The 10,426-nt window shown below is 38.7% G+C and overlaps 1 protein-coding gene across 1 annotated transcript; it reads right to left on the bottom strand.

Moving 5' to 3' along the window:
* Positions 1 to 7,730: 7,730 nt before the first annotated feature.
* On the bottom strand, positions 7,731 to 9,351 carry LOC132189888 (UDP-glycosyltransferase 88F3-like). The gene has a single exon (XM_059604720.1). It carries the CDS (start codon positions 9,304 to 9,306, stop codon positions 7,876 to 7,878), a length of 1,431 nt encoding a protein of 476 aa, XP_059460703.1. The 5' UTR covers positions 9,307 to 9,351; the 3' UTR covers positions 7,731 to 7,875.
* Positions 9,352 to 10,426: the final 1,075 nt, after the last annotated feature.

Genomic DNA, 10,426 nt, shown 5'->3' on the forward strand with positions numbered 1-10,426 from the left:
AAACTATTTGGTTAAAGTAGTGACCCTAATTGTATTAGTATTAACATATTAAAAGTGTTAACTGTGTAGGAGTATGCGGCGAAAATGAAGACATTGCGAGCATTAAATGATTCACCGCATTGCACCGGATCAAAGAGTTATGCCAGGTTGACACAGGAGGAGGTAAGTGTGTAATTTATCCTATACTTATAGATGTGAATGTACATGTCATCATTTTATATGTTAATATGGTATATGTATGTCCTATGTTATCTGCAGGCCGAACGTTTGGGCCATCAACCTACTCGGGCAGAAAATTACGTCCGTTCACACAAAAAGAAGAACGGTTCATATCCGAATGATATTGTGAAGGAGAGATGTGTATGCTACTACTCACCTTTCATATATTGTCTTGCTTGTATATTTGATAAATTATTTTTGATTAACGGTTGTGCGCCCCACTGACTCAATATTTAATGTGACAAACAGGAACGGATGAAGGAGCTTATACCCACCGACCCTGCAGCATCGTCTAGCATCACAGAGGGAACGGTAAGGTGGGCGCCAAACGACGCATTTGACCAGGCAATTGGAAATAAGCCTGAATATGCCGGTCGGGTTCGGATGGCTGGACCAAATATTCTGCCTGTGCGGGGGACCATTCGCTCATACTATACACCGTCCCAGGCAAGGTCAGAAAACGCCAGGTACTCTACGATATCACAAGGCACACTTGATAGAGCACTTGAGGCGGAGAGGGCGAAGCACAAGGAAGAGATAGATGCGTTGTTGGCCGAGAACAATGCGCGGGTAGCTCAGCAAGTGGCGGAGCAGATGGCTGAGAACAATGAGCGGATAGCTCGACAGGTAGCTGAACAGGAGGCTGAACGTCAAGCAAGGTTTGATGCCCGTTTCCGCCAACTCGAGGAGCTGATGCGGTTGTACACTCCACCAGACAGTGCTTCCCCACCCGTTGCGATGGTGCGATCGTCGGTCGACAGTGGACCAGGTATGACCTTTGTTAGTAGTCAATTTAATTTTAGAACTGTCTATATATATATATATATGAACTTTTAAATTAAGAGTTTGGATATGTTGTAGTCATTCTAAATAATTAATGATGTTGTAACTCTTGGTTAAATTTGGTTTATATATCATGGTTGGGTTGGTGAACTTCTAAATTGTTGGCTTCAATTTGGTATACTGTGAAATATTGTTTGTTTTATCATTTGCAGGTAATGGACATCGTCGAGAGGATGCTATGGATGTCAATGATCGATAGTCTGGTTGAGAACTTTAGGCCATTCACACTTGTGTATAAGTTGATGTAATTATATTTGTGATTGGTGTATATTACGTTAGTATGTGTCATTTTTGATGTGTTGAAGTTTGTTTTGGTGGATAGTTTGTAATTGGTGTATATATAGTTAGTATGTGCCATTTTTGGTGTGTTGAAGATCGCTTTCATTGATAGTTTGTGTGATTGGTGTATATTATGTTATTTGTGTCATTTTGGTGTGTTGAAGATCGCTTTCGTTGATAGTTTGTGTGATTGATGTATATTATGTTATTTGTGTCATTTTGGTGTGTTGAAGTTAGTCTTGGTGTATAGTTTGTGATTTGTGTCATTTTGGCGTGTTGAAGTTAGTTTTGATGGATAGTTTGTGATTGGTGTATATATATTATTTTAGTTGTGATATTATGATGTGTTGAAGTTAGTTTTCTTGGATAATTTGTGATTGCTATTAATGGATATGATGTATGTTATTTGATGGGAAAATTGTATATTATTTGCATGGATTTGATGGATAGATTGAATATCAGGTATTACGTAACACAAAATTCGGGTATAGTCCTAAAATTAATCACAAAAAATATAGGGGGGAGTGAAAAAAAATTTCAAAACGAACCAAATTTATTGACATGTCAATTTTTGACACGTCAGGAATTCCTGACGTGTCAAATTTTCCACACGTCAGAAATTTTTTGACGTGCCACGTTGACACGTCAAAAAATTTTTCTAACGTGTCAAAAATTGACATGTCAGGAATTCCTGACGTGTCATAAGTTGACACGTCAGGAATTCTTTTTGACGTGTGGAAATCAACACGTCAGCATTTCCTGACTTGTCAAAAATTGACACGTCAGGAATTCCTGACGTGCTATTTTTGGCACGTCAGGAATTCTCATTTCCTGACACCCACATTCTTCACGCCTTACACACGTCAGGATGGCCCCGTCAGGAGTGTTTACTGACGTGTCAGGTCATCTGACACGTCAGGAGTGTTTACTGACGTGTCAGGTCATCTGACACGTCAGTAAACCTCCGTCAATAAATTGTAATTTTTTTTGTAGTGAGAACATAAAAAAGGAAATGGATCCATAAATGACCTCAAATGCACCATAAACAACCCAATCCTTTACATGGGTTGCAGAATATGGCAATTGAATCAAGCCGAGGTGCACTAACCTTGAAAAGTTCCTTAACCCTTCTCGAACCTCCACTTGGAAGCTGCAACAACCAACAAAAGAAGGTTGACAAAGGCTTTGTTTGGTAATTCAAGAATGACCAAATTCTTTAACTGGAATTTGACGGAGGCTGGATGACCATGGCTAATAGATCTAGCTTTGAAAGGATCAAATTTGAAAACTAAGGTAGATTTGAGAGATGGAAGTAATGAGTCACGTCGAAGGAGGCTGCAGGGCGACGATGGAAAGATTGAGATTGTAATTTTGGAGGATCAGGGATAAATTGCCTTAGGCGATGGATAAAACCTCATAAGAGGTGGAAAGACTAAAGAAAACTTTAGCCAAACCAATGTTTCTAGCTAGCTTAAGCAGACAATTATGAGTATTATTTTGTTGCACTTAAATAGAGAGAATCTAAATATTCAAGGGAATGTGGATTACATCGATCCTATCTTTTGCTTGAAATGTGAATTCCCTTTTAGAGAGTGAGAATTCGCATTTCCTTGCCCTTATGAGTTATGAGAGTTTTCCTTTTTTAAATAATAAAAATACTCACATTCTTTTTAAAGCAAATTTTATTTGAGAATTTAAATGTTTCATCTTTTGATCAGTACAGAAAAAGAAAAAAAAGAAAAAAAAGAAAAAGAAAAAAACCATAGAAAGCTTTAGGAAGATATGTTTAAGGTGACAGTAGGGACGGAGTGAGAACTTGGAATGGGTAGGGGCCAATGGCCTAAAATTTTAGTGAGTAGGAGTCAATAAGCAAAATATAATAAAAAAATTTACCTTATAATTTTTTTTTTCCTTGAACTGGGAGGAGAGCCATGACCTACACGGGCCACCTCCGCTCCGTCCTTGGGTGACAACCAAACATTAAAAAAATTAGTAGTTTTTCGGTTGAAAAAAAAAAAAAAATTGATTCTTTGTGGTGATGGAAGGGACATCTTACCCTTTTTTCTCCCTCTCGTCATACCTTAATTTCATTTCATGTCATGTCAACAGATGTTTCTGTATCTTTTTTTGAAAGGGAATCCATATCAGTCTCATTCATAGAAATCATTATAAGAATAAAGCTCTTACAAGCAACCATAACCAAAGCTACGAAGTTTCAAACGTTACAGATGACATATTACATTCTAGACCCAAAACCAATCCACTAACCCATGACTAAGCTACATATTAAAAAGGAAAAATTACAGTTTACCCTCCCCCAAAGTTGACAACGTTTTTCAGTTCGAACACTAAAGTTTCAATTTTTGTAATCCACCCCCACAAAGTTCCAATTTTTTTCAATTCAACCAATATTATCCAAAAATTCTCATATTACCCCTAATTTTTATTTTTTATTTTTATGAAGAAAAAAAATAAATTTGGGGGTGGAAAAATGGCCAGATGGCCAAAGGGGTGGCTATGGCCACCTCGAATTTTTTTAAAATTTTTTTATAAAAAAATAAAAAAATAAAAATTAGGGGTAATATGGGAAACTTTGGATACAATTGGTCAAATTGCAAAAATTTGAAACTTTGGGGAGCTGGATTGCAAAAATTGAAACTTTAGTATTCGAATTGAAAAACACTGTCAACTTTATGGGGGTAAACTGTGATTTTCCCTATTAAAAAACAAATCTATGCCAAATAGACTCAAACTAATGCATAGGTAGTACTTATTCCTCGGAACTGAGGGTAGACAAATTCCTAACTGAAACCCTTCCTCCTCGACCCGAAAGCCAGGATAACGTTCACATCCACAACCCAAAGTTCCGGACCATAGCAAATAACCCAAAGGGCATCACGTATGCAGATTGAGAGGGGAAAAAGCCTTATTACAAGCAAAAAACAGGAAATAAAAGTGTACAGAGAAATAAAAGGGACTAAAACAGAAATACAAACAGAATAGAAAAAATTAGACAAACAACAAATGGAAACCAACAGAATAGGGAAAAAACCGGAGAATCACACTAAGTGGGAAACGGCAGTCGGAAAGAAGCTGATCGCGTGCTGGACTGAAACCGACGCAGAAGGTGGCGTTGGAGCTCATCGTGGGGGACACGAGGAAAGACCCGACAACGGACGGTGGGCGGCAGAGCGAGCAAAGAGGAAATCGGTGTCGCACACAAAACAAATTGGGGGGGAGTTTGAGTGAATCCTCCAAGAACATCACCTACAAAGTGTGACAAACAGGCAAGGCAACAAAAACATCATATCAAAATACATGGCAAAAGACAGATATAAAGAAAAGGAAATAAAACAACCATAAATGAAATTAAAAAAAAAAAAAAAAAAAGCCAGAGAGAACAGAAATCAAACTACATCCAGAGAGATGGATCCAGTGCAAAAGGTGTGATGGGCACTGGCGGATCCAAGTAGTAAGGTGGGGGAGCACACATCGAGGTGGACTAGGCGACAGGCGGTAAATCGGGCAAGACACGAACCAGAGCCAAACTCAACCCAGCAACAGGAGCGGCGGATGGAGAATGGCAGAAGATCGGCCTCCAAAAAATCCTAAAATCAGAGAAGGGTGGAGAGAGAGGGAGATGAAGAAAACACCCAAAGAGCAAGAGATATCAAGTAAATAAGATAGCTTTAAGGCGGGGGAAAAGAGGATGAGGAGGAAGAGGGGAGAGGGAGAGGACAGGGGTTCTCCCCCTCCAACGGCGCTCTCTGCTAGAGATGAAACCCTAGCAAAAAGCGAAAGACAATATTGTTAAAAAACAATAATAATAATGATAATAATAATAATAATAATTGCTTATATTATTGATGTTGGTGTATCTACCTTCATTTCATTTCATGTTTTCCAATGCTCTTTTTCATTCTCCTCACCATCTCCTCACTCTTATATTTTTTATTTTGAAAAAGTCAAGATGTTGAAAGAAGGAAGATGGTGAAGAGATGATGAGAAGAATGTGTTGCAGCAACTCTCCAACATTTATCATTTAGAAAAGCAAAGACATATGGGCCCGACACACTTAATGATGATTTGAGAAATTTAAGGCATATCACGACAAAGAGGAATACTAATTTCTTAAAAAAATGATTGAACGATGAAATGAGTTTTTTCATAAACACGTTGGCTTTGTTTGATAAACGTTTTTTTATCACTTTGGTACTATACTATTTATCTCACTTTTTTTTATTTTTTTAATATTTTCTTACTTTTTATATCACATTAATCAAATTTTATTATTATTTTAAAAAAAAAATCATTACAACATAAAATTTTTTCATTTTTTCATATTAAACATTATTACCTTTTCACATTTTTTTTTTTTAAATATTCCTATTTTTTTCACATCAATTACTTTTTATTACAATATCAAACCAAAATTAAAACAAAATCGTTTATCAAACGAACCCATTAAGTTTTGTTTTTTCTCCAAACCTAATTATAAAAAAATAAGGGAAAATTACAGTTTACCCCCCCAAAGTTGTTAGCGATTTGCAATTCCGCCTCCAAAGTTTCAATTTTTGCAATCCACCCCCTTAAAGTTTCAATTTTTTTCAATTCAGCCATTCCGTCAGTCAAAACCGCTTTGACTGACGGAACAGTGATCACGTGAGATGCACGTGATCACTTAAGGCGTTTTAGTACCGAAAATGCCCCCCGAATATTATTTTCCACGTTTTGCTGTCAACCACCTCCGAATCTCTTCCATTACAAATCTCCCATGCTTCTCCCTCCATGTTCTGGTGCGCTGGAGGACTGCAGAAAAAACAAAAACGTCCATTCGTTCAGTCCTCCAAATCTCTTTCATTTCCTCACATGCATTTCCTTCACAAATTCGTCCAATATTTTCGGAATCTGCCTGCTTTTCCATCAGGTATTGTTTTTCTTAAGATTTGAAGCATACCCATCTGGTTTCTTAATAATTTATGTCATGGGTTGCCTCCACACTGTTGTTGCCCCTCTCCCTCGCCGTTGCCTCCAAAAGGATGATATGATGACTTGAAAAAGAATCAATAGTTTGGACAAAACTATGGCCGTGCAGGAGAGTTTCTGCTTTTGCAAAGGTTGCATCTTTGATTCCTAGAGGAGACCTGTTCAATTCCACATGACAGCACCATTGCCATCTCTTATGACCCCACCATAATCCGAATTCCCATAGTAGCCTTCCCTACTCCTTCAAAGTTCATCTTGATGTGATTTGAAGAGGAAATTGCCACAAGATTGAGATAGATATGTTTGAATTTTTATTTTCAAAAAAAAAAAACAGTAATGCAATAAGACCTCGTCATGTTCAGATCTTTCCTTGGCCAAATGGCCCAAATCTCACAAAACTGTTGGGATTTTGGCCAGATTCAATCCCGAAACACCTTGGAAACGACAATGGAACTACCAAATTGAAACAATTGAAACAATTAAATCCAACTATCCAAGAACCGAAGTCCTTACATTTCATGCATAAACAACCGTAAATCAAAAAAATTCTCAAATTTATCACAACCCAGTAGAATGTGAATGATCAAACATATGATTCTAACATCTATTAACATAAATCAACCATCAATTCCGATAAATTAATCTTCTCTGTCGTTGCCGGAGAGGGATCAATTTTCTCTGTCATTGCCGGAGAATGACCTTTGCCGGAGAATCCAAGAATCATTCGTTCAAATGAACAGGGGAACATAGAAACAAAAACGCCTTCTTCCCAAGACTTGCTTTGCCTCTTCCTGCAAGACCCTTCTCACTCATTCTCATTTCTTTGACCAATAGCAGATCGATCGGTTTGGCATGGAGAAGACGAGGTAGGCGGAGAAGAGGAGGTAGGGATGGGGGCATTTTGGGAAAAAAACAACCAACAGTGATCACGTGACTTGCACGTGATCACTGTTCCGTCAGTCAAAGCTGCTTTGACTGACGGAATGCCTGAATTGAAAAAAAAATTGAAACTTTAGGGGGTGGATTACAAAAATTGAAACTTTGGAGGCGAAATTGCAAATCGCTGACAACTTTGGGGGGGTAAACTGTAATTTTTCCAAAAAATAAACAACATAACCCGAAAGGAATTCGGGAGTGGTGCACCCAACCCAATGTCATTTGAGAGTAATACACAAACCACTCCAGTATCATTGAGAGTGATTACGTGTACGTGCATGGTCGCAACCACCCCTAAGCTTCGTTGGATGGCCACGATTACCTCGTGCTTCTAGCAGGGTGATCGCCGATCGGCCATTAAAGAATTTTGCAGTCACATCGAGAGTAAACACTTTTATTGCGTTACTTCTTACTCTAAACTTATTATAAATAGACTCGGCCATCAATGAAGATTTAAACGTACTATGTACAGTCAAACATACACTTTATTCGAATCCCGTTTATGAATTACATTGCCATTAATCATGAGCAAAAGTCCATGATTTTTCACGAAACAGATGTACGCTGAAAATCATTTTCCTTCCCATCACAATTTGCAATTACTTCCGAACACTAACCAAGTGCCTCAACAAACTTGGCCAGGGCTCTGGTAGACGAACCAGATGCAGATCCCAAAGCAGCCAAAGCCATTTCTCTCATCTTCCAGCTTTTTTCCCTTAGCTCTCTCCCTTGTTCAGACTCCATCAGCTCCCTAACCCTTTTCTCCAACTCATCCCCACTCACAAACCCATCATCCTCTCTCTGCTCCAACTCAATAGCCATCTTCATATCATTCACCAAAACGTTCCTGTTCAGGTGCTGCTCGGCATAGAGCGGCCAAGCCACCATCGGCACTCCTGCAAGCACCGCCTCCAACACCGAGTTCCACCCACAGTGAGTCACGAACCCCCCAACTGATTCCTTTCTCAGCACATCCACCTGGGGTGCCCACGTCTTCACCACCATGCCCCTATCTTTGGTTCTCTCGAGGAACCCTTCTGGCAACACACCCTCCAAATCGAACTCTACAGTAAAATTCTCAGCCTGCTTGGTTTTCTCATCTCGTGGTGGCTTTTTCACCACCCACAAGAATCTCTGCCCACTCCTTTCCAACCCATCGGCTATCTCTTTCACTTGCGCCACCGAGAACGATCCTCGGCTACCAAAGCACAAGAAAACAACACTTCTACTCGGTTGGCTGTCAAGCCATGACAAACATTCAATTTCATCTTCACTTGCTCGCTCTTCTGCATCAGCGATCAAAGGACCTAAACAATAAACAGGCGGAGTTGGCGAATCAGGAACGCACACACCATCAGCAATGGCCTTTAAGGCTTTAGGCTCCAGGTCATCAAACGTGTTAGCTATAATCCCATTTGATTTTGGAAGATGTGAAAAGAAATAGAGCATGTCCCAATAAGCAGGGTCGTCACGGTCAAGCGTCGGTTCAGGCATATGTGTCGCTTTCAACGGTGATGATATTCCGGGGAAGTGAAGCTCAGTGGTGGTGAGGTCCTTGAAGCTCTTGGTGGTTTGCTCGTAGATCTTGGGGAGGTGTAAGAAGGCAGCGAGACAATAAGCACCAGAAGTGAAGAAATAATAAACAGGAAGGTTGAGATCTTTGGCTATAGGAAGAGTAGCGGTGCAGAAAAAGTCGATGATGAGGGCGCGAATGGTGGACGAGTTGGAGATTTGTTGGAGTGCATGGGGGGCATGGGCTAAGCTGAGGCGGATAAACTCGAACGCTATGGCGGAGCTGCTGCGAGTTGGGGTGGTGTCAACGGAGACAGATGGTAATTGGTAGAAGGAGATAGAGGGATTGGATTGGGAGACACGGTGGATGTAGGAGGTGACGCCTGGGGTGTCCCAAATGGAGCCAGTGGTGGTGAGGATGGTGATAGAGAATTTGTGAGCGTAGTGGTGGAGGATGAGCTTGCCAAGTTCAACCATGGAGATCATGTGCCCCATGCCTGGTGCTGCGACTAGGACGATTTTTTCTTGCATCTTCTATTTTGACTAGTTTGTTTCTGGCTTTGCCTTTAGTAGAGAGTGGAGGAATCTTAGCTTTAGTACACTAACACTATATATATATATATATATCAGAGGAAAAGAGTACAAAAACGTCAGCATATACGTCAGTTGTCACTTGTCATTTTGTGTGTATATATATATATATATAAATAGGGTAAAGATATAGGGCACGCGGCCGTGATTTTTTTTTTTTATTATTATTTTATTATTTTAATTTTTTGAAAAAAAAAAAAAAACTTTTAGTTTGATGTGACGTGCTCTAAATCATGACTCAAATAAATAAGTAGTGATTGAGAGAATGTGGCTAGAAGGAAAAAAAAAAAAATTAAAAATATTTTTTTAGCACTGTTTACACGCCATGTGCCCATACATATATATATATATATATATATATATTTTCCAACTTTGTCGCTACCTACTGCGCAGCAGGTAGAAGGGATCAGGATCCCAACCAACACTTTTATATATCTAAGCCATCGGATATGTCTAATGGCTTAGAATAAGACACCTAAAAAGTGGGTGGCATTATTGCTGAGGTTCAAATTATTTTTCTTAAGTTAAATACTAAATACTTCTTAAAATTTGATAACTTTAATTTTTTTTTTTAATGTAGTTTTATTTTTATTACAAGAGATTTATGTAGTTTTGATAAAGGATCGAGTTAATTTATCTGTTAATTAACCGTTAATTTCTAATGAAATTTTATGTGAACCAATTAAACGTAAACACGTGATATTCACTTAATTTTTAAATTACAAAAAAAAAATTATATTTAAAAAAAAAAAAAAAAAAATTTCGGGTGGCTCTTGACCATTTGGTGGTTTTTATGCCACGTGCATGTATATAGAGAAGATATGGAATAAACATGACTGACATAAAGAAGCCTAAAGAGAGAAAGAATGATGGGACTCCTCATAAAGCCATGGATGTGCTGTTACCTCGTGAACCTGTAAGATAGTGGAAAGTTTATGGCAACAGCGAGGAATGCTACAATGCATTCTACCCATCATCTATTCACCGCCCATCATCTACTCACCATCTCTTCATTTACATTTTTATTTTTTATTTTTTTTTTTAAAAAAAAAAAGTAAAG

The sequence above is a fragment of the Corylus avellana genome, chromosome ca8, assembly GCF_901000735.1.
Source record: "Corylus avellana chromosome ca8, CavTom2PMs-1.0".
Classification (NCBI taxonomy): domain Eukaryota; kingdom Viridiplantae; phylum Streptophyta; class Magnoliopsida; order Fagales; family Betulaceae; genus Corylus; species Corylus avellana.